This window comes from Lithobates pipiens, unplaced genomic scaffold, assembly GCF_037356315.1.
Source record: "Lithobates pipiens isolate NorthernLeopardFrog02 unplaced genomic scaffold, aLitPip1_a1.2 Scaffold_16, whole genome shotgun sequence".
Taxonomy (NCBI): domain Eukaryota; kingdom Metazoa; phylum Chordata; class Amphibia; order Anura; family Ranidae; genus Lithobates; species Lithobates pipiens.
Window position 1 is genome coordinate 191900422 of NW_027507748.1, and position 25332 is coordinate 191925753.

The following is a 25332-nucleotide window of genomic DNA, read 5'->3' on the forward strand; positions in this document are numbered from 1 at the left end:
TTTTCCATGTTTCCTATAACTAAACAATGTGTTTGAGATCTCCTCCCTGTTAATATCTCTTTCACATGCTAAAAAATTAAAGGATGAAGAGCCAAGTCTGGTGATTATGAAAGCCAACTTTAGTATTTCTGGGAAACCTTCTTGATAAATTATACACATATGCAGTTTTTCTCTCCAAAATATCTTGGCTACATAAAAGTTACTGCCTTATACAAATCAGATTTTGTTTTTATTGCAGACTAGAAAATAGAAGGGGAGAGGTATAGGGTAAAATGGTACACAAAATAATTATACTGAAAGAACAGACTATATAAAATCTAAGTAAGTACCTTTCAACATCTAATAAACAAGACACGATATTATATAACAACATATTATACTGAAGCTATTGTCTTCTAAATCACTACGTATTGAGAATGGAGTTTTTTTATTTTTTTTAAATCAAACTTTACAATGGTATCTAATAACATGATAAGCACTATAATGTATTGCAATAGACTATGGTATTTTGCTTTGGAGCTAAAACAAAATGAAGGTCAGTAGGTCATATGCATCAAGCACAGGACAACTGCTGAACTTTAGTTATTGATGATCTATAGTTTATATAATGTAGATCAATAATAAGCCCACCTGATCTGTCTACTGCTATGCAAGTCTCACTAACGGGCTTGCCTTAAGGAAAAATGTTTTTCTTTTACAGGCGCTTTGAAGGTGTTATTTTTAGCGCCTGTTGAGCTCCTCAGTGTGAAAGGGGTCTAAGCAAATGCATTGTTTTACCCATTCAGGGTAAGCAACAGCTACAACTAAGGCTATTGCCAAAATGCGTCAGTTATTGTTTTACTGTCACTCTGATGTACCAATAAACGACACTTCAAGGATTACAGTGTTGCTGGCTCTTCTTACTACTGTTGCATTGGCGTGTGTTGGGACACATTGAGCCTTGGCGCCTGTGAGTGGACCTCGTGTATGGATTGAGATGTCCCTGCAGAGAGCGCCGCTACCTTTCTTCTTTTCCATGCAAGCAACAGGTTCTCTTAATAGGCAAGCACATCAACCTACTGACACTTACCTCCGTTGGGAGCCCTGAGTCTAATTCCCTAAGCGGGAAGGTCAAATGCTCTCCCATACACAGAAATACTGGGTATTTCTGAGGGCCATGCCAGATAAATGGAGCAGCACAGCAGCATTCATATATTAGCACCATAAGAGGGAAGGGTGCTATTAGGAGAAACTGTCACCTTGTAAAAAGTTAAGTAACAGGTTCTCTTTAAGGGGACCAAAAACATGACGTTACATTCCTAAAAACATTTTCAGAAGTAAGGTACCTTTCTGTAATGCTCTTGGCTGACTGGAGGAAACGAGCATGGTCCGCCTCTTTCAAAGACTGCTCCGCCTGAGATATCAGGGACGTGGATCGTTCTATGCACTGCTTGCAGTTTGCAATCTGCTGTGCTAACTTTCGCAGCCTGACCACCTACAATGAAAAAAATAAAAAAAAGATAAAAATGCAAGTTTAGGTTACATAAAAATGATCCCTATTAAAATCAGTGATTTGCCTATTAAAAAAAAAATATTTTTATGTATTTAAAAGTACATAAGTCTGCTAGCCTTGTGTAATCCCCCACACTAGGGGTCTCAAAACAAAGGGCCAATTTAATATAGACCAGTGGTCATCAACACTGTCCTCAGGGCCAACTAACAGGCCAGGTTTTATGTATTACCTTGGGGAGATGCAGACTAGAATACTGCAATCACTGAGCAGCAAATTATATCACTCGTGATGTATTTCAATTATATTGCAAACCTGGCCTGTTAGTGGGCTCTGAGGACAGGGTTGATGACCACTGCTATAGACTTTAGGAGGACCAGACTGTGATCATCAGATGTAAAAAATATCCCAGCATCGAAATAAGTAAACAATCCCCCATTATTGATGTCATTGGGCCCCATTGTTAGTGTCATTGGAAGGAACTGTGTCCTATCGTTGATGTCATTTGTAGGACTTGTGCCTCATCATTGGTGGCATTGGGAGGAATTGTGCAATTCAAAATTTGGAGAACACTGCCCTACCCATTAGCATAGGAAGGGGAAGCACTATAATCTAATCACAGTTCTGAACAAGGTGTATTACTTTGACTGCAGTGGCATAAGGTAAATAGTCAGGGGGACTTTGTATAAAGCCTGGATGGGTAAACTGATTTGTTGCAGACATGTAGCTGTTTGCCTTGACTTGCACTTCAATGCGTTCAAACCACATCTATGAAACACAACCATGTTTTTGATCAGTTTTCTTTATTTACTTAAACAATACTGGTTAGAATGTGTTACAGTAATCCATTTTGCTTATAACGTGCCACCAACAATGCAGGAACAACATAACTGGAATTCACACACTAAAAGTACCCGATTCTACGTACACAGCTTTTTGCCTTGCTGCAATGTGCCAAAAGCACCTTTCAAGTAATTAATCCTGCCAGAAGAAGGGATCTCATGTGGAGCTAAATTACACTCAGACAGCTTGTACTGTCATTTATAACACTCAGGCAGAAGTTGGAGGGTTTGGGAACAGCAACGGGCCTAATAGGGAACACCCACTTCCAAACCTTGGCACCATCACTCTATGCCTGGACTAAAAAATTACCAGGGGGTGGGCATTAGAGCAGTCAGCTACCAGTGTGACAAACAGTAGCTGCTACCAGTTTAATTGATTAAACCACAACAATTCAATTGAATTTTAAAGGTTTTAATTTACAGAAGCTATAATCTAAATTTTCTGCATGAATATTTCCTGTAGATCATCTTATTCTTACTAAAATCTGAAAGTACTTTACCAGGAGTACTTTTTAACCATTGCTAAAAAAAAGCAAGAAAACCTCAACCCCCCCCAAAAAATTATTAAAATCTCAGTGAAAGTGAACTTAAAGCAAACTCCAGGATTTCAACACTACTTGACACATGACCCCCAAAAGGCATTCTTCTGCGAATGAGCGCCGCTCACATAAAGACGTGAAAACCGCTCAATGCTGAAGCACTGTGAGCCCCGTCTGAGTGATGACATGCTTTCCGAGGAGAGGGAGGTTGTAAACAGGTTGGGCTCACAGAAAATGGGATGACAGGACTGTTCTGCCCAAAGAGGACTGCTGGTGCTGAACGGAGGATGAAATTGGGGAAAGAGCTGGAGCATGGTGAGGCTGAGAACAGATTGGTATTATTTTTCTTTTTATACAGGGTGGGGGTCTTACAAACCAAAAAAAAACATTTCCTGGAGTTCAACTTAAAAGTATTTAAGACCAAAATTTTTTTTTTTGATTTGGATAGAGTGCATAGCAATTGAAAACCTCTATCCAGTTTATATCACCATCGGAGTCCAGACTAGAAAGATACACTCTCTTCCTGTGGAGATCATTGTTAATGGGGCTGAAAATAAGGGAAAATGCAATGTTTTGAGTCTTTACCATAACAAGAATAGAGTGGAAATTTACCAATATGGGCACTTGTCATGGTGACAAGTGTTTAAGGCCCCTTTCACACATGCGGACATTATGTCCGTATTTCATCCATCTGTTTGCGGATACATGCATTCCTATGGGATAGCGGGTGTCTGCGGATGAACATCCGCAGACACCCGATATCGCCCCCCTCCGCAATTGTTTGATTCTGCAGACGGAGGAAAATCCAATTTTTCTATCCGTCTGCAGAGCGGATCGGAAGAACACGGACAGATGGTCCGTGCTCATCCGATCCCCATAGAGGAGAGCGGAGAGCTGACAGGGCAGTCCCTGCACAGTGTGCAGGGACCGCCCTGTTATCTGCCGGCTCAGCGGGGACAATGGAGCGATCCCCGATGAGCAAGCGGATCATCACGGGGCGGATCATTACTGATCCGTCCCGTGTGAAAGGGGCCTAAGGAATTCCCTCACTGTGGAGATACTTACAAATTTCCTGTTGTGTCTTCAGGACGGGAAGTGAAGGGAAATATTTCAAAAGGGATATCGATTAAATAAAAACTCAGCAGGGCTTTCAGCTACTTCCTACTCTATTCAAAATAAACAAAATAAAAAGCTTTGGATTTAGAAACACGTAAGCCACTGGCCATTTTGTTAAAAAAAGCCCTTGTCTGAATGCAGTTGGTAAAGTGAAAAGATGGACAACAGCAAAACTGATTTATATAGAAAATAATTCACTCTTTAAAATAATCAAATTTTGTTGCTTTACAGCCTGAAATGAAAACAGTCACAGTTTTTGTTTTCTCTAGCTGTATTTACTCAGTACAACTTATAACATCCAAGTGAAAGATATAAAACCAACATGTCAGAAATAAGGAAAAATAATTCAAAAGCAGAATCACTGAGTTGGAAAAAGGATCACCACCTTGTGTCAGTATTTTGTTGAACCACTTTTTGTTTTAATAACAGCCTTTAGTCTGTTGGGATAACTAACTTTGCACATCTAGACTTTACAATATTTTCCCACTCTTCTTTGCAGAACTGCTCAAATTCAGTTGAATTTGATGGCGACCATTTGTGGACTGCAGTCTTCAAGTCATTCCATAGATTTTGGGCTCTGACTAGGCCATGCAAGGACATTCACCCTTTCCTCTTTCAACCACTATGTAGTCATTTTTGCTGTGTGCTTTGGGTCATTGTCATGTTGGAAGGTAAACCTTCTTCCCATTGACAACTTTCAGCAGAGGGCAGCAGATTCTCCTCAAGAATCTGACAGTATTTTGCCCCATCCATCTTTTTTTCTATCCTGACAAGTGCCCCAGTCCCTGCTACAGAGAAACACCTCCATACCAGAATATTACCCCCTCCAAACTTTACTATGGGGACGGTTCTATTTGGGTGGTGAGCTGTATTGGATTTCCACCATACATATTGTTTGGTGTTGATGCCAAATAATTACATTTTAGTCTCATCTGACCATAACACCTTTTTCCATGTGGTCTCAGAATCTTCAAGGTGCGTTTTGGCAAAGCTCAGTCGTGACTGGATGTGGCCTTTCTTGAGTGCCTTTTTTCTTTTTTTTTTGCAACCCTTCCATACAAGCCACATTTGTGGAGAATTTGTGAAATTGTTGTCACATGCACACAATTGCACCACTCATTGTCATAAATTTCTGCAACTGCTTCAGAGTTGCTGTAGGCCTCTTGATAGCCTCTCTGGCCAGTTTCCTCTTGGCTCTTTCATCCAGTCTGCAGCGATGTCCTGATCCAAGCAGGGTCGGTGTTGTACCAAATGCCTTCCACTGCCTAATAATAGACTTCACTGTGCTTCTAGGCATTGATAAAGCCTTTTAATATTTTTTCTATCCATCTCCTAACCTGTGGCTCTCCATAACTTTATCCCGGAGATCTTTTGACAGTACCTTGCCACCCAAAGTTGATTGTTTGCTTCAGTTGCACTACCAGGGACTGAAATGATCCAGGAAACTTCTTTCCATGCTGAGCTAATCAAAATGACCACAGCTAATCCCAGTTGAAAGTCAAATGGCTGTGTGTGCCATTGAAAAGGTGATTAGCTACACCTGATTGAGTATACAAGTACATGTTAGGAGGGGGGTGATGCTTTTTCCAACTCAGTGATTCTGTTTTTGATATTTTTTTGGGGACATGTTGGTGTTATATTTTTCACTTGGATGTTATAATAAATACAGCTGGATAAAACAAAAAATGTGTGTCTGTCTTCATTTCAGGTTGAAAAGCAACAAAACGTGATTATTTTAAAAGGGGTGTGATTCTTTTCAATGTCCATTGTATATGTGGAAGGAACAGGCCATTAATGAAATGTAAGACAATATATGTCTGGATAGCACTTCTAAGCTCGGTTAAATGTGTGATTTACAAGTCACTCACATTAAAATTCTAATACACCACTGGGTATTACATAATCTGTTTATATAATTTGAAGCTAGCTTGTTACGTAGGAAGTCATGCACAAAACGGCCCCACAGCATGGTACTCTGGGCTGTGTGCGAGTTTGTGTTTAAGTGTCGTTTTGGCAGTAATGCCTTTTCAGACATTAACATTCACATTATTAATATTTCTTAGATTTCTATGACAGCAAAAATAAGAGGCTGACAGTCTCGCAGGCCTCTTTCGAAGCAGAGAAACATTTCTCAAATACATAACAGCAATTATAATTTCACTGTTAAGCGGAAAGATTTGTCTATAATCTGCCAATCTTGCCAAAAACATAAGAGCCAAAACAAGCACAGCTGGCCCATTACCCTCTGCAATTCACATCATTTCCTGACTGATGAGATAACAAAAAGTTTGATAACTAGTACTGCTGGGAGCACATGTGAAAGTGTTTTATTTGTTAGTCCATCAGTTATTCTGGTCTAAGTAGATATAAAAAAATATTTTTACTTTACTATTTGACTTTTTGTATGTATTAAGCTTACATGGGAATACCATTAACAATAAGAATATATAAATGGTATAAAGTATATTTTCAGTACATGTAGTAAACAATCCAACCTTAAAAGGGTTGTAAAGTCAGAAGTTTGTTTTTATTTTAATGCATTCTATGCATTAAGATAAAAAGCTTTCTGTGTGCAGCAGCCCTCTTCAGCTCCCCTAATACTTACCTGATCTCCATCTCAGTCCAGTGATGTCCACAAGTGCCTCGGCTGTCCGAGACTCTCCCTCCTGATTGGCTAAGACACAGCAGCAGTGCCATTGGCTTCCACTGCTGTCAATCAAAGTCAGTCAGACAATCAGGAGAGAGAGAGGATGGTGCGGGGCAACAGATCCCTGCCTGAATGGACACAGGCAGCTGTGACTCAGCTCGGGTGCACCCATAGCAAGCTGCTCCCTCGACAGGAGGGAGGGGCCAGGAGCACAGAAGAGGGGCCGGAGAAGAGGAGGATCTGGGCTGCTCTTTACAAATCCACTGCACAGAGCAGATAAGTATAGACATGTTCGTTATTTTTATAGAAAAAAACAAAACAGGACTTTAGTATCACTTTAAAGTAGTTCTAACATACAAAATTAAAAATTGCATAATTATTGCAGTTTGTCACAAGCATTAACAAAGTAGTCCTATGGCTATAAATAAATAGAAATTCCATAAATATATCCTAAAGTTTGTAGACACTAACTTTTGCGCAAACCAATATGCGCTTATTGTGATTTTTTTTCCCAAAAATATGTAGAAGAATACATATTGGCCTAAACTGATGAAGAAATTAGATTTTCAACATTTTTTTTTATTGGCTATGTTTTTTAGAAGAAAGTAAAAAATATTGTTTTTTTTTCAATATTAGCGTTTATTTTTGTTTATAGTGCAAGAAATCAAAAAAACGCAGAGGTGATCAAATACCAGCAAAAGAAAGCTCTATTTTAGTGGGAAAAAAAAGGACATTGATTTTATCTGGGTACAGCATATCATGATTGTTAAAGCAATGCAGTGCTGTATCGCAAAAAATTACCTGGTCATAAAGGGGGTAAAACTAGGGTTGCACCGATACCACTCTTTTAAGACCGAGTACTAGTACCGATATATTTTTTCAAGTACTCGCCAATACTGATCATCGATACTTTTTTTAAATGTCAGTGGCACTGTGTCAGTAGCATTTTATTTTTTATTACAATTTTATTTCTTATAATTTGTTATTTTTATTATTTTTTACAATGCTTTCTTTGGGGGGGGGGGGGGTGTGTCAAGTGTTTTTTTTTACAATTTTAACTTTTACATATTTATTACAATTCTTTCTTTTTTTACTATTATTTTTCTTTTTTTATCAGCCCTGTTGGAGGGGGGCTTTCGGAAGCTAAGCCATGCCTCCTTCATCAGCCAATGAAGGAGGTGTGGCTTAGCTACCGAAATACGCTCTGATTGCCCAACACAGCGATGCGCGGCTCCTCAGTGTGACATCTCTGGATCACCTCCACGCTGAGCAATTCAGCCGGCGTCCTCCCGAGATCCCTTGAGGCTTCAGCTCCCCACTGACACAAGGCGCTCATGGCATAACATACACTTCTGTTCCTATACTGGACGGGGTAAGCCCCCAACCTACTGAGCACTATGTGAGTGCATATTACTTTGTTACAAACTTTGCTTCTTAATAAAACTATTCAATGCGGCAATAGCACTGCCCTGGCGCTTCTTTTTCTTTCTCATTCTTCCTATTTCTCAGTTTAGGGTTCCCAACCCAAGCCTGAAGCAGCCTCGTAACAATCTGCAGCATTCACACCGAAGACATATTTAAAGGGGTTCACCCCCCTAGAATTTTGCATCAAGATTGACTTTCTTATCAAGATTGGCTTTCTTGCATTTTTTTATTTGCATCTATATTTTCAATTTTTTTATTCAACATCTTCTATTCCTTTTAATATCCTTTTTTTTATTACTAATTATACTCAAGAGTGAGTTGGTTTTTCACCACTCTTGCAACCATTAGGTTTTTTAGCGCTGAGTCTCACACTATCTTTTTGCATGTGTGTGTTTTAATAGAAAACTATCTTTAGATCGATTTTTACTCCAAAAGCATTTTATTAAAATAAATTTGATAAAAACCTAAAAAATATTATTTAAATAAAAATTATTATTTTTTTTTTTTTTTAAACATAGATTTTTATCCACCCTGGTTGTAGCCATTTCCATTTCTTCTTTGTTTAGAACTAAAAATGTTGGATTTTAATAGAATTAATTGGGAGGGGGAATCTCGCTACCATATGCAAAACAAAAAATATGCTAGGGCAGGGGTGGCCAACCCGCGGCTCTCGAGCCGCATGCGGCTCTTTGATCGGTTTCCTTGCGGCTTTTCGGGCTGGTTCGGGCTGTTTCATTGCGGTGACAGGCAGCCCGAGTCTCTGCACTCCTCCGCTCCTCCCACACATCAACAGCCAATCAGCGTGTAGTGTCCCCAGCCTGCCACATTTGAATACATAGGCGCTGGAGTGAGGCTGAAGGGGGGCAGAGGAAGGAGAAACATGCTGTATCTGAAGCCGATGAGATACAAAAAGGTATGGCCACAAGTGTGCAGGTTACTGATCTGTCCTCCCTTCTCCCTCTGTCTTGCTTTGTACTTTTTTTTTTTTTTAATAACGTTTCACCTGAATACTGATAAGATCTGCTCAGCACATTCTCTGTCTGTTGATAGTGTGACACACTGCTGGCTGTTAACCATTTCAGCTTCTTTTCACTTATTTATCCAGAGCTCTGTGTGTGCTGCATGCTTTCTGTGATGTTTTTTGGAAGAATTTACTGCTAGTTCAGGCTAGAAGACCCATTAACTGTTTATTTTTATCCTGACCAGTTCACTGTTTGTAAGACAATTTGTATTTTGGAAATTAGATGAGCTGCTGTCTTCTGTCACATGGATGTACTTTCAAAGGAAGATTACTGACCTGTGGTTAAAACAGTGTGTGACATTTACAATAAATCCAGCTGAGCAAAAGTATGTGTGTATGAGGAAGGGATGGGGTGATGTTCATGTGTTCATGTGTGCCCATGCGTATGATGTGGCTCTTTGCGGTAACTCGGTAAAAAATGTGGCTCTTGGTCTTTGTCTGGTTGGCCACCCCTGTGCTAGGGAATGAACTAAGCCAGAATTTTGCTGGTGTGTAAAGCAGCACAAGGAGCCAATCAGTTGTGCTGTAGTGTGCTCATAGGAGGAGAAATCAGAGTGGCAGAGAAAGCTCATCAGTCTCTTGCTGCTCTTTTGACTGTGCAGTCCTAGGTTGGAGGTGGGGAGGAGAACTGTAAGCGTTAGCGAACTGTAGGATGGAAAAACAGAAAGAATAGAACAGTTGAAGTAAAATGTCATGCCCAATATAACTGATATATGTATGACGGTTGTGTAGCATTTCTGGGTGGCTCGCGAAGCTGTGCCTAATTCCTCGAGCTTCACAGTAAGACCAGCCTTGCCCTCTAGCTGACTTCATGCCGTTGCTGTGACACAGGCAGAAAACAAATATTATCGCAATGTGACTGAGCGTGGAGAGGTAGAAACACTTTTCTTCAAAATTTAAACCACTTACTCATTGCTTACTTTATGGAGGGGGAAGAAAAGAGAAATCAATCACCAGGACTTAACCGATTAAACCTGTCACTCGTATAAATATGCTGCATTTATTCATTCCCACCCTGGTTCTTGGGCCTACAGACTCCATTCCTGCCAAAGCCTGACAGAGTTTCTTTTAGAACAAATGATCCATCTGGCAGACTCAGGCAAATCTTACAGTGCCTCATAAGTCAAATATTTCATAGGCTTGCAAGTTCAACCCCGAAAGACCTTATTCTGCAAAACCACAACCAGTATCCTGGGTCAGCTGCGGATGAACGAGTGAATGGCTCATAATGTGCTGTGTCTGAATTAAGGATCCAACTAAACATTCTTTATAAATGGGCAGCACAGCTGGATATGTGTGTCACACTTCCTGGACCCAGCTAAAAATGGAATATTTATTTCTTCTATGCAGAACGAGCCTCATGGAAAGGTCACACAGCCTCCACTTTGCTCCATTTTTCCTTATTTTAACCCTGCTGCATAGTGGATCCACCTACATATCTGTACGATATTTCAAGAAAAATGGAAATCCAATTTTTAGAAAAATGGAATGCTAAAGTCCAATAAAAAAAATAAAAAACGCACACACACACATACATATATATTATACTTTCCTGCTTTGTGCAACAATATTGTACAGAAAGCACTCTCTTCTACAATTCTGGTAGTCTCCTGACAGTGCTATCAGCTCCTCCCTGCTCCCAGTTCCTCTTTAGCACTCCAGGTGCTAAGCAGGCACCTGTATGTGCACACTTTTGGGCTGGGCTGTGTGCATCAATCGACTTATACAGCGTCAGCAAGCCACGCTCCTGCTGTCTCCTCACAGGAGTTTGACTGACAGCAGCAAGAGCCCATGGCTCTACTGTCCTCAGCTTCTCCTGTGAAAACAGGAAGTGGGGGAGTCGTGTTGGAGCTGGAGACAGCCCCGGACTGGTGACAGGAGACAGGTAGGCGATTAAGGGCATGGGGGGGCTAGGACAGATAGTAGGGTGCTTTTTACCTTAATAAAGAGAATGCATTAAGATAAAAATTTTATACTTTTGATACACATTAAACGATTGGGATACCCATACATAGCAATACAGTGAGGTCCCCAACTACCATAGTAGTCAAATTCTCTTGATTTACTAGAGTACATCCATTGAGACACATTTGTTCTCAAATAGGTCCATCATTCCTGTGTGGCTATGTCACTCCTCCACTGTATCTATGAAGAGACCCATGGCTGTCACCCTAGCCTGATCTCCTGGTATTAAATACAAGAATCTCCAATACATTGGGGGCAGGGAAATTGCCTGCAACATACATAGTTAATCTGGTTGAAAAAAGACATCCAGTCCATCCAGCTCAAGCAACCATTTGGGGCTATGGCAAAATAATTGCCATTATGGACATAAACTTAGCCAAGCTCCTTTGTATACACAGAGCTGAAGGTATTTAATAAACCTAATACATTTGCCTTCTCTTTGTCCCCAGTCACCCGCTCCAGATTATTTTGTAAAGGGCCTACATGCTAAGTCCTGACCTTTTTACTATTAATATATTTTAAAAACAATTTAGGGTTTGTCCTACTATCTTTTGCAATCTGTAGTTCGTTTAGAATTGTATGCATCCTTGATGTCCTTTTTACAAATTCCTTTATATTCCCTGTAACATTTAAATGATGATAGTGTTCCTTTATTTTATATTTTTTAAAAGCTCTTTTCTTGTTATTTATAGCGTTTTTATCTTTGGACGTGAGCCACGTAGGTTTTATTTTTATACTTTTAAACTTCTTGCCCATGGGAATATATTTTGCAGTGTGTTTGCAGTGTGTGTGCATAGTTTATAGACAATTGCTACAAAGCAGGGGTGTCAAACTGGTGGCCTTTTAGCTGTTGTGAAACTACAAGTCCCATCATGCCTCTGCCTGTGGGAGTCATGCTTGTAACTGCCAGCCTTGCAATGCCTCATGGGACTTGTAGTTTCACAACAGCTGGAGGGCCACCAGTTTGAGACCCCTGTTATAAAAGGAAGATATTTAATGGTACAAGTAGCAGGAAGCGACAAGCACACTGCATTTCTGGCAGTATCAACATGTATTGTCTGTGTTTGCTGAAAATGTTCTTGGCTTGAAAAAAAAAAAAAACTACTTTACGACAGCCACATCCACCACATTTAAGGCCTGTAAGCTGAAATGCATTTTGTTTTGGGTTTAATTATCCTTTAACTCAAAACGAATGACCTGTAGGCATTCAAAGTTTCATGTATTGATTATATATATATAAAGCCATGCTCTGTTGACGAAAAATCTATTTACTTCTGCAGAACAAATAGTGCTTGTTGCACTAACATTTATTTTAAAGAGGAAGTAAACCCTGATGAGTTTACTTCCTCTTTCATTCCCTGTAAAGGCAAAGCATAATGGACTACTATGCATCGCATAGTAGTCCATTATGGGTCACTTACCTGACACAGGAGCCAGCGAAGTCACCGCTGTCCCCTGTAGTTCCGAGCGTCCATCTTCTTGGTGGGTCTCGCTGCTCCGGCGCTGTGATTCGCCGGAGCAGCGAAGACGTCACTCCCGCTCATGCGCACGGGAGCCGAGACTCGCGGCATTGCCGTCATCGACGATGCCCCGCTCAGTGCGCCTGCGCGCCGCTGTCGCTGTTGCCCTAGATAGCCGTGCCCGTCTTCGGGCAAATATCTCCTAAACCGTATAGGTTTGGGAGATATTTCTTGGACCTACAGGTAAGCCTTAATCTAGGCTTACCTGTAGGTCAAAGTGGTTTGTAAGGGTTTACAACCACTTTAATAAATATTTATTTTCCATTAAAAAAAAAGTATTAAACAGCTTGATTTGTAACAGCAGAAGCCAATCAGCGGGTGCCAGCCAACAGATGTCCGCTGGCACCTACAGATCATTGGGAACAGAGGCTGGACAGAGCTCTGCCTATGTAAACAAGACAAGGCAGAGCTCCGTCCTGACAGGGGGAAGTAATGAATTTTCTTTTCCTGCAAAACAAGGAATAAAATCCATCACTTACCTTAGTAAAAGCACCACACACAGTACACATAAACACTGGCTAGGTACACATTTAACCCTTTGATTGCCCTAGATGTTTAACCCCTTCCCAGCCAGTGACAGTGCATATTTTTAGCACTAAACACTGTATTAGTGTTACTGGCTCCCAAAAAGTGCCAAAAGCGCCAGTGTCCGATTGCCTGCTGCAATATCGCAGTCCTGCTATAAGTCGCTATAACTTGCGTAAACCAATCGATATACACTTATTGGGATTTTTTTTTTACCAAGAATATGTAGCAGAATACTCATTGGCCTAAATTTATGAAGAAATTAGATTTTTTTATTCTATTATTGGATATGTTTTATAGCAGAAAGTAAAAAATATTGTTTAGTTTTTTTTTTTTCAAAATGTACGGTGTTTTTTTTTTTGCTTATAGGGCAAAAAATAAAAAAACGCAGTGGTGATGAAATATCACAAAAAGAAAAATCTATTTGTGGAAAAATATGATACATTTTATTGGGGTACAGCGTTGCATGACCGTACAATTGTTAAAGTAATGCAGTGCCATAAAAAAACAAAGTGGTCTGGTCATGAAGGGGGGTAAATCTTGGTCACGTGAATATAAAAAACTGCAACTACCATATTTTTTTTTATACAGGGCCTCCATGTTGACAAAATATATAATATTGTAGGTTTTTAATTTTTTATCCAAAAAGGCAGATTTTAACTTAAAAAAAAAAACTGCTACAAAATCAAAATGGTTTAATTAATATCAATATATTGAATTGAATTGCATCTGTATGTTCTAAGAATATTTACCTGAATATTTCACAAATGAATGAATCATTTTGACAGATATAAATATTCATGTGAGTTTGAACAGTCCATTTATGTTACAAAACATGCTCACTGTGCTATTGAGATCTTCCTGGAAATCTCACTTCTCTTGCCATGAAATGTAATGGTAATTTGTCATGGCATTTCATACACATGAAAACAAGGGCAGAGTGATATACTGTAGCTGACAATTCTGATGAAAGGTATGCTCTCTAATTGATCTGCTACTGCTATCTGCCTGATTCACTTCTAACAGCCCATGCAGACACAACAGAACCTCGGGAGATGGCCCTGTCACCTCTCTAGCACACTGAAGGTGATTGACAGTCTCTCCTATGCATGTTTCCCTATGAAAATGTGTAGGAGGTGGAGGGGTGTCCTTTCCGCCCATTCAGGTCTCAGATTACACTCAGCTCTCCTCTCTATGCTGTGCAGTGTGTGATGTCAGATCCCACTCCTGTCTGCTGAGAGCTGAGAAAAAGCCTTTGAGCTGAATGTTTTAGTAGGCTGTAGAGGAGAGAGGGCCGTGGTTAAACAGGTACAATTTATTTAAGAGGATTTGTTTCATCTCTGTGTATCACTTCAGGCTAGTCACTTCAGTGGGTATATGTATGGGTTTACAAGCATGTTAAGGGGTTTATTTATAAAACATTTGCACAGCTGTTAGCCCTTGTACACACAGTCGGAGATTCCGACGGAATGTGTCCTATCGGACCATTTTGTCGGATATTCCGACTGTGTGTGGTCTCCATCGGACTAGACCAAAGCTATTGTCTACTAGCCTGAACGTAAACCCATCGTAACGAAATAACGTTATCACGTTATGTACAATCGGATTTTCCAACAACTTTGTCCGATCGTGTGTATGCAACAGTTTCGGACAAAATCCGTCGGACAAAATCCAACGGATTTGGTTGTCAGAATGTCGGACCGTGTGTGCAAGAGCTTTGAGCTGCACGATTCTGGCTAAAATGAGAATCACAATTTTTTTGCTTAGAAGCTAGATCACAATTCTCGTGGCGTAATATCATCTTTCACATTAATATATAAAAAAAATGTGGCTAATGTTACTGTTTTTTTTTTTTTTAATTAATTGAAGTGTATTTTTCCCCCAAAAATTGCGTTTGAAAGACCGATGGGCAAATACAGTGTGACATAAAATATTGCAGTAAATAACATTGTATTCTCTAGACTCTCTGCTAAAATATATATAATGTTTGGGGGTTCCAAGTAATTTTATAGCAAAAAATATTGATTTTAACTTAAGAAACAAGTGTCAGAAAAAGATTTAGACTTTAAGTGGTTAAACTTCCTGCATTTACACTTTGTTTAAAAACTTGGCAGACTGCCTGGATTTTTTTTCTTTACACACAGAAGTTTCCCTTTGATCTAAGAAGGAAGAGTTAATTACAATGTTTCATTTTAAAAACTTGGCAGACTGCCTGGATGTTTCCTTTTGACAGCTGAGTGAGCAGAAAACTCTCTCCACTTGTTATATGAAAGAATTGGCAAACTGCAATAGAGATTGTCAGGAGGGTTGAATCGAGATCACGATCTTTTAACGATTAATTGTGCAGGTCTAACAACTGTCACAAATAATCCCTGTTATATGCCTAATACATGTATTTCCTATGATCATGAACTCCATCTAGCGGCCATAATGAGGTATATTCCTGAAACCCCTCAATCAGCAAAATACTGCATTATGGCCACTAGATGGAGCTGACATTCACTGGAAAGGTATCCGGCAATTTACAGGGATTATTAGTGACTGCTGTGTAAATGCTTGAGACATTCGCCCAGCAAATTTCTTTTATAAACAGACCCCCTAGTGTTCCCTGGTCTCCTGTAGATCACACAGAAGGAGGTTGCTCAATATAGAACCATGTGACAAAAGCTTGCACTTCCATTTAGAAGCACTTTGAAATGCCTGCTGACATTTCGCCTTCAATATTTCCTATTTAGCAGACGTTGGCTTGGTGTCTGACGCTGTTCTTTAATAGTAAATCTGACTTTCAATAGGTCAATTTTAAAACTAAACTTCCCGTTTCACATCGTTTATCAATACTGCTTGTTAAAAGGATTTAAGAGCTTAAGTCAGTGACCAAGAAACCTTCCTAAAACAGCAAAATAATTTTTTCTTTCTTTTCCATTAAAGCCCTCACAGTTTCACCTCTCGGAAGACTGCTCTTCAAACAGCTTTACCTCGGTTATTGGCCGACAAGCCTTTTATTTGAAGTTAATTAAAGATGCATGACAGCCTAGTGAACCATTAAAACCTGCAAAGGACTTTTATTCTTAGAAGGCAGCTTTCTCACAAAAGCTCCACCATGCTTGACATTTAAAGTTCATTTTGGAAGTTACAGAATACCACATACCAGGAGGGCTCAGCTAGGCAAGCAAATTGTTACACAATAAAGTCTCTCTTCTAAGGGTAAAAAATTGCTCACTTACCAGGGGTTAAAATTTCCTACAAAAGCAATTAAGACCAAAGAACAGTATTGTAAAAAGAAGGGTTGGATGGACCATACATTGTCACTTTTAGTCTGGTCACTAGATTTATGAGGGCCAATTTACTTCTAGTGTGGCGATGTATGCTAATACAGTAGTTCTCAAATTCAGTCCTCAAGTACCCCCAACAGGCCATGTTTTCAGGTTTTCCTTTAATTTACACAGCTGCTTTAAATCAATATCCATGACGTGGTATTGATAAGGGCCATTTTATCTAAGGGAAGTTCCCAAAACATGGCCTGTTGGGGGTACGCGAGGGCTGAGTTGAGAACCACTGTGCTAATAGACACTACTGCAGGTACTGCACATCTGTGCCAGGCAACTAGCATCATTAGCATGGCAGCACCTTCCTGGGAGACCAGATATAGTGAATGCAGGGTCCTGGGTTTAGTAACCTCCCTCCAAAAAATGTATGAGGTTACTAAACCCAGGACCCTGCATTCACTATATCTGGTCTCCCACAGTACACAGAACATGGCAATGCAATGGTTTTAGTAAATATAAACTGCTAAATCCCTTTTCTCATCAGCAGTATATAGCAGTCTTGTGACTTCTATCAGTGTCTGGTTAAAACTTGTAGGAGGAGTTTTCATACTGCTCTAGATGTCCATATGAGGATGCAGGACCCCTGATCCTCTGTCTGGACAGTACTGATTGAGCACGTGTAGCTTGTCCTCTACCCTCCACAATGCAGAGGATTAGCCTCTTAGGCTCCACAGTGAGTATAGCAACCATGCTTTACTCCATATACAGACTGATTTTACGGCTGTGGGGTTAACAACACTTTAATGGTTTTGGACCAGAAACCTGCAAAAAATGTTGTATGTCTTGTTTCTGAAAGCTGAACCTCAGGCAAAGCAAAGCAGTGCAGAGCAACAGGCTCAGTTTACTACTGGCCCCCTCAGCTGCACATACTTATCTATCATTTGTTGCTCTGTGGCTCCATTTGGCTATTGGGAACAAAAAAAAGATGAACTGTGTAAGCTCTAAGTTATGATTAAAAGCTTACACAAGGCTAAGGACTCTTCTTCTTTGTCCCCTATAACAGTGCTGGGTACCTGAGTGACCAAAAACACCCCCCACCCATGCTTTTTCATGAGACGAGGGGGAGTAAGTCACATGATCATTAAACCCGGTGTTCTGACAAAAAGTATCCACCTATCGAATAGTGTCCGCCCTGTACTGCGCAGGCACAGTGCTTGCGCACTACAGAGGACAAGTAGACTCTGAAAGTCGGCGGAAGAACGGCGCCTGCGCACTGAGTCCAGGTTGAAGCCCCACCATCCAAGTGGACATAAGGCTGCTCATAGTAACAGGACACCTCGCGGGCTTGCTTCGCTCGCAACGCTTCGGGCACGGCCTCGCTTCGCTCGGCTATTTTTTATTCTATCTCTATGTCCACTTGGATGGTGAGGCTTAAACCTGGACTCACTGCGCAGGTGCCGTTTATCTTCGGAGATGTTCAGTACAGGGCGGACGCTATGTGATGGGGGACACTATTTGATACATCACCGAAAGTACATGGATTTCTTGGTCCTGTTGGCTGCCTTCTCTTGGGAAATGCACAGGTTTATTTAAGCAAGGTTCCAACAATGTTACCGTTCTCTAAAACGTCTTGTACAAAAGGCCCAGTACAATCAAAACCGAAATTTAAATTTTGAAATGCATAGATGGAAAACAACCTTCCACCTCATGCTTCATTTTTTATAATCTAGGGTAGCCGTATTACACCAGTCAAACCCTATTGTTGGAAATTGGGTAATCTGTGTCAATCTCTTACACATACCTTGTAATTAATTGTAGTCTCTTTGGTGTCCCCCACATTCAAAAACCCTAATATATCAAAATGTCAATGCTTGGATTTTTAGCTACCAATACAATTCCTTTCCTCTGGCTTCAAATCATTGAGATACTGACTTGAATCAAATACTGTATGCAAATACTGACTTCTGGTTGCTGTACATTACACACTACGAACCACTGTACACTGTCCTGCACATTGCATTCCAAACCAGTGTTCTGTGCCCTGTGCTGCAAGTTACATAATCTGGATGACTGTATCACGCTCTACATGACATGCTTTGTTGCAAGCAGTGAACAGGTGAGCACTGCATGTTTTGCTTTATGATACCTGGTTTGGAATTCTGCATGCTACGATGTATGATACATGCTCTGGATCAATGGAATATGTACACTTTCATAAACACTACATACTGTGACACAGGTTACATTTCCCAGACCTTTGAATACTGTAAAGTGTTTTATAATCTCATACTACAAATATATATATATATATATATATATATATATACACACACACACACACACACACACACACACACACACACACACACACACACACATATATACTAGGGATGCACCGAAATTTCGGCCGCCGAAACATATCGGCCGAAAATGCCCTTTTCGGCAATTTGCCGAAAGAGAAAAACGGCCGATAATGGAGCCGAAAATGGGGCGGGGCCAGGGTAGGGGGCGGGGCTCCGCCCCCCGCTCCTGGTGCACCCATCATGAAAAGCTATATCTATATAGTGCGGGAGAGCCGTCTCTGCCACCTGTTTGATCACAGCGCGGGAACATCACAGCTTTCAGTTCAATAGCTGTGTGTTCCCGGCCGCGCGCCATCACGTACAGCCCCTCCCCCTTGTCAGGGCACTTTGATAGACAGATCACCCGTAGGATTGGACGGATGATCTGTCTATCAAAGTGCCCTGACAAGGGGGAGGGGCTGTACGTGACGGCGCGCGGCGGGGAACACACAGCTATTGAACTGCAAGCTGTGATGTTCCCCTGCTGTGATCAAACAGGCGACGGAGGCGACTCTCCTCCTCTTCTCTTCACAGGTTAGCTGCTATTAGAGGGGACACACTGGCTGGCTGCTATTAGAGGGGACACACTGGCTGGCTGCTATTAGAGGGGACACACTGGCTGGCTGCTATTAGAGGGGACACACTGGCTGGTTGCTATTAGAGGGGACACACTGGCTGGCTGCTATTAGAGGGGACACACTGGCTGGCTGCTATTAGAGGGGACACACTGGCTGGCTGCTATTAGAGGGGACACACTGGGTGGCTGCTATTAGAGGGGACACACTGGCTGGCTGCTATTAGAGGGGACACACTGGCTGGCTGCTGTGAGGGGACACACTGGCTGGCTGCTGTGAGGGGACACACTGGCTGGCTGCTGTGAGGGGACACACTGGCTGGCTGCTGTGAGGGGACACTGGCTGGCTGCATTGTATCAATTGTATCATGTGTCATGTATCATGTGTGCAATTTCTGACCATCTCTTGTACCACGTCCGCAGTCTCTGACCATCTCCTGTACCACGTCCCCTGTCTCTGACCATCTCCTGTACCACGTCCCCTGTCTCTGACCATCTCCTGTACCACGTCCCCTGTCTCTGACCATCTCCTGTACCACGTCCCCAGTCTCTGACCATCTCCTGTACCACGTCCCCAGTCTCTGACCATCTCCTGTACCATGTCCCCAGTCTCTGACCATCTCCTGTACCATGTCCCCAGTCTCTGACCATCTCCTGTACCATGTCCCCAGTCTCTGACCATCTCCTGTACCATGTCCCCAGTCTCTGACCATCTCCTGTACCATGTCCCCAGTCTCTGACCATCTCCTGTACCATGTCCCCAGTCTCTGACCATCTCCTGTACCATGTCCCCAGTCTCTGACCATCTCCTGTACCATGTCCCCAGTCTCTGACCATCTCCTGTACCATGTCCCCAGTCTCTGACCATCTCCTGTACCATGTCCCCAGTCTCTGACCATCTCCTGTACCATGTCCCCAGTCTCTGACCATCCCCTGTACCATGTCCCCAGTCTCTGACCATCCCCTGTGCCATGTCCCCAGTCTCTGACCATCTCCTGTGCCATGTCCCCAGTCTCTGACCATCTCCTGTACCATGTCCCCAGTCTCTGACCATCTCCTGTACCATGTCCCCAGTCTCTGACCATCTCCTGTACCATGTCCCCAGTCTCTGACCATCTCCTGTACCATGTCCCCAGTCTCTGACCATCTCCTGTACCATGTCCCCAGTCTCTGACCATCTCCTGTGCCATGTCCCCAGTCTCTGACCATCTCCTGTACCATGTCCCCAGTCTCTGACCATCTCCTGTACCATGTCCCCAGTCTCTGACCATCTCCTGTACCAATTTCCCTAGTCTCTGACCATCTCCTGTACCATGTCCCCAGTCTCTGACCATCTCCTGTATAAAAATATTTTTTAAAAACAGTCATTTTCAGTATCGGTGCTGTTTCGGTATCGGTTTTCGGCCTAGTGTATTTTTCATTTTCGGTATCGGTTTCGGCACCAAAAAACCCATTCGGTGCATCCCTAATATATACACACACACACACACACATACATACATACACGCAGACACAGGAAAATAATTATTTGACCCCCTGCAGATTTTGCAAATTTGCCCACTTGCAAAGAAGTGAAGGGTCTATTGTTTTTATCATTGGTGTATTTTAAATGATAGGGGCAGAATATCAACCAGAAATTGAGAAAAAACACATGGCCACTCTTTTGTTACCTTGGCGGTGTTTTGGGTCATTGTCATGCTGGAAGACCCATCCACGACCCATCTTCAGTGTTCTGGCTGAGGGAAGAAGGTTCTCATCCAAGATTTTACAATATGTGGCCCCGTCCATTGGCCCCTCAATGCGGCAAAGTTGGCCTGCACCTTTAGAAGAGAAATAGCCCCAAAGTATGTTGTTTCCACTTCCGTGCTTGACTGCAGGGATGGTGATCTTAGGGTCAAACTCAGCATATTTCTTCCTCTAAACACGGAAAGTCGAGTTAATGCCAAAGAGCTCAATTTTAGTCTCATCTGACCACAGCACTTTCTCTCAATGCTTCTATGAATCACTTAGATGTTCATTGGCAAACTTCATACGGGCCTGTACATATGCCTTCTGGAGGAGTGGGACCTTACGGGCACTGCAGAATTTCAATCCATGGCGACATATTGTGTTATCAATGGTTTGTTTGGTGACTGTGGTCCCAATTGCCTTGAGATCACTCACAAGCTCCTCCCATGTAGTTCTGGGCAGATCCCTTACTTTTCTCATGATCATCCTTATCCCATGAGGTGATTTCTTGCATGGAGCTCCAGACCAAGTGGCGATTGATGGTTATTTTGTATTTCTTTGTAATAATGCTCCAACAGTTGTCTCCTTCTCACCAAGCTTCTTGCTGATGGTCTTGTAGCCTATTTCAGCCTTGTGCAGGTCTACAATTCTGTCCCTGACATCCTTTGGCAGCTCTCTGGTCTTGCCCATGATGGTGAGGTTTGAATAGAAGAAAGAGATTCTGTGGACAGGTGTCTTTTATACACATAACAAGTTATTGTTAGGAGCACCTTGTTAAATTTACAGGATTAGTATGTGTACCACATGAGCACATACTGTTTTTTTTCTGGATTTTGGTTGATATTCTGTCTCTATCATTTAAAATACACATATGATAACATTGATTGTGTTCATTAATTAGAAAGCAAACTTTTTTTATTTTCTCAGATCCTAAATATTTCTGAGCTAGGTTCTGGAGCCCAGAGGCTTTGCAGAGTTTTGGGTGGAATGAGACCTTCATCCCTGGGTTCACATTTTACCCATTAGTCAGACCTCCATAATTAGTCTCAGCTGTCCATAGGCCTTTATACAGTATATATGTGAGCTGATTGATGCTCAAGGCGGTCTCTCTGCTGTGAGACCCTGCAGCTGGGTAAAAAAGTTGACTTCTCACATAATGCTAAAAAGGTACAAGTGCTGCCTGTTAGTAAGATATTTTAGTGTAGTTTAGTTAGTGGCTCAGACATGCAGATATTCTGTTTGTTTTTGGACTTACTGTAAAAAAAACCTCCTGCATTGCAAAACATTCTCTGAATATAAGTGCAGGACAAACCTACTTGGATGGTTCCACATTGTCCCGGTCTCATGGATAGGTTACCATTGCCATTACCAGTTTTCCCTTTATAATATACAGTGCTGTGAAAAAGTATTTTCCCCCTTTCTGATTTTTTTTGTGCATTTCTCACACTTAAATGATTCAGATCAAACAAATGTTAATATTACACAAAGATAACTCCAGTAAATTCAAGATGCAGTTTTTAAATTATTATTTCATGTATTAAGGGAAAAAAGCTGTTCAAACCTGCCTGGCCCTATGTGAAAAAGTAATTGCCCCCTCCTATACTGAATCATGAATGAACTGTGGTTACAACAATTTTTTTAAAAGCGGAGTTAAATTTCACTTGCTTCACCCAGGCCTGATTACTGCCAGACCTGTTGAATCAAGAAATCACATAAACAGAAGCTGTCTGACAAAGTGAAGCATGCTAACAGATCACAAAAAGCCACACATCATACCACAATCTATAAAAATTCAAGAACGGATTAGAAACAAAGTAATGTACATGTATCGGTCTAGGAAGGGTTTCAAAGCCATTTCTAAAGGTTTGAAACTCCAGTGAATTTAACTTTTTTTAAGGTGTGCCTCCCATTACATCTGGCATAAAAAGAATACAGCATTTCATAACAAGGACATCATACGAACTGTCAAACATGGTGGTGGTAGCGTGATGGTCTGGGGCTGCTTTGCAGCTTCAGGACCTGGACGACTTACCTAATTTGATGGAACCATGAATTCTGAGCTCTACCAGAAAATCCTAAAGGAGAGTGTCTGGCCATCAGTTTGTGACCTCAAGCTCATGTGCACTTGGGTTATGCAACAGGACAATGATCTAAAACACAACAGCAAGTCCACCACCAAATGGTTCAAACAAAGCAAAATTTAGGTTTGCTAGTGGCCTAGTCAAAGCCCAGACTTAAATCCAATTGAGATGCTGTATCATGACCTTACACAGGCTGTTCATGCTGGAAAACTCTCCAATGTGGCGCTGAATTAAAACAATTCTACAAAGAAGAGTGGGCCAAAATTGCTCCACAGCAAAGTGAAAGACTCATTGCCAGTTATCGGAAACGCTTGATTGCGGTTGTTGCCGCCAAGGTTGACACAACCAGTTATTAGGCTCAGGGGGCAGTTACTTTTTCACATAAAACCATACAGGGTGGACAGCTTTTTTGCCTTAATAAATGAAACCATCATTTAAAAACTTTTTTTTACTTTTCCAAAGCCTCTCCAATCCTATGGAATGCCCTACCCCAATCTCTCCGCCTATCTCCTACTTTATTAGCTTTTAGACGATCCCTGAAAACCCTTCTCTTCAGAGGAGCCTACCCTACCCACACCTAACAACTGTATTATATTTTTCTCCATCAGTTCATCCCCCATAGTTATTACCTTTTGTTTCAACTTGACCCTCCCTTCTAGATTGTAAGCTCTAAGGAGCAGGGCCCTCTGATCCCTCCTGTATTGATTTGTATTGTAAGTGTACTGTCTGCCTCATATTGCAAATCGCTGCGCAAACTGTTGGCGCTATATAAATAATAATAAAAACTGCATTTTGTATTTACTCGGGTTATCTTTGTGTAATAATACAATTTGTTTGAGGATCTGAGTCATTTAAGTGTGACAAATATGCAATAAAAATTTCAAATCAGAAAGGGAGCAAATACTTTTTCACAGCATTGTATATATATATATATATGTATATATATATATATATATATATATATATATATATATATATATATATATATATATATATATATATATACATATACATACATACATATACATACATACACATTGTATACATTATATATCCATATATATGCAATTACAGTGTATTACATAAATCACATTTGTTACTGCACTTGCATAGGACATACATTTCATTGCTTAAGAGTTTACATTTACCTTTCCTTCCTTAATTTTTGTTCCAATAAGTTGTCTTCTCTGTTGGATAATTTCAATTAATTGATCACTCTCCTCCATGAGTTTGCCTTCTTGACGTGATGCATTCACCTGAATAAGAAAATAAAGGGAAAATGTCACACTGCCACAATATCAGAACATTAGCTGTGCAACTAATTTGATCAAAGAGCTGGTACATTATTATTTCCTTATTTCCACCTGGGATAGTCATGGCTTCAGTAACACCTATCAGTGCACAGATGGATACTTAGGCCGCGTACACACGGGCGGACTATCCGTCCAACTAGACTCAGACAATCCGACAGACAGTCCGTCCTACTTTCGAATGAACGGACTTGACCACACACGATGAACAGACAGTCCGCCGAAAGCTTGCACGATGACGTGTACAGCACGTACGACGGGACTAGAAATACGACGTCCAATACACTGCAATGCAACCTTCGGCCGTGTAAATCCTTTCTGAGCATGCCCCATACTTAGTCCGTCGAACTAGCCTACTCACGAGCGGACTGTCCGCTGAAACCAAGTTTGGACGGACAATATTACGGAAATTCCGAAAGACTTAGTCCACCAGACTGTCCACTGAAAAAGTCCGCTGAAGCCCACACACGAGCGGATTGTCCACTGAAACACGTTTTAGCGGACCAAGTCTGTCAGACAGTCCGCCCGTGTGTACGCGGCCTTAGGACAGCCACACTTATGGCCCGTACACACAATCTGAAAATCGTATGAAAAATACTGCCTTCGACGCGATCGTTAGTACAGAGTTACCGAGAGCCGATTAGGACAATTCATCAGATATTATTCAATCGGACAAGTGCGAAAATTTTCCTTGTATAATATCAGACTGTACAATTTTAGTTTAGTCAGTACAGTTGTCGTTCGAAAATACAATTACATTACAACACATGACATCACTTCTGTTTTTTTTTTCTGTTGTATGAGCATTTTCGTGACTTTAGTAACCTATTCAAATCCTACTTGCGATTATTAAGCGAAAAAAGTCAGACGACCTTTTCGAATCGTGTGTATGGGCCATTAGAGATCAACAAAAGCCATCAGAGATTAAATTACTTATTGGGC

The 25332-nt window shown here is 41.2% G+C and overlaps 1 protein-coding gene across 4 annotated transcripts in view; it reads right to left on the reverse strand.

The window, feature by feature from the left end:
• MID1 (midline 1) overlaps positions 1-25332 on the reverse strand; it is a 631257-nt gene that overhangs the window by 75278 nt on the left and 530647 nt on the right. For all 4 annotated transcript variants that reach the window (XM_077480854.1, XM_077480853.1, XM_077480851.1 and 1 more), the window contains exons 4-5: positions 24229-24336; positions 1326-1474 (exon numbers count right to left, since the gene is read on the reverse strand). In XM_077480854.1, the coding sequence (XP_077336980.1) occupies positions 1326-1474; positions 24229-24336 (257 nt within the window). The remainder of the gene's footprint in view (positions 1-1325; positions 1475-24228; positions 24337-25332) is intronic.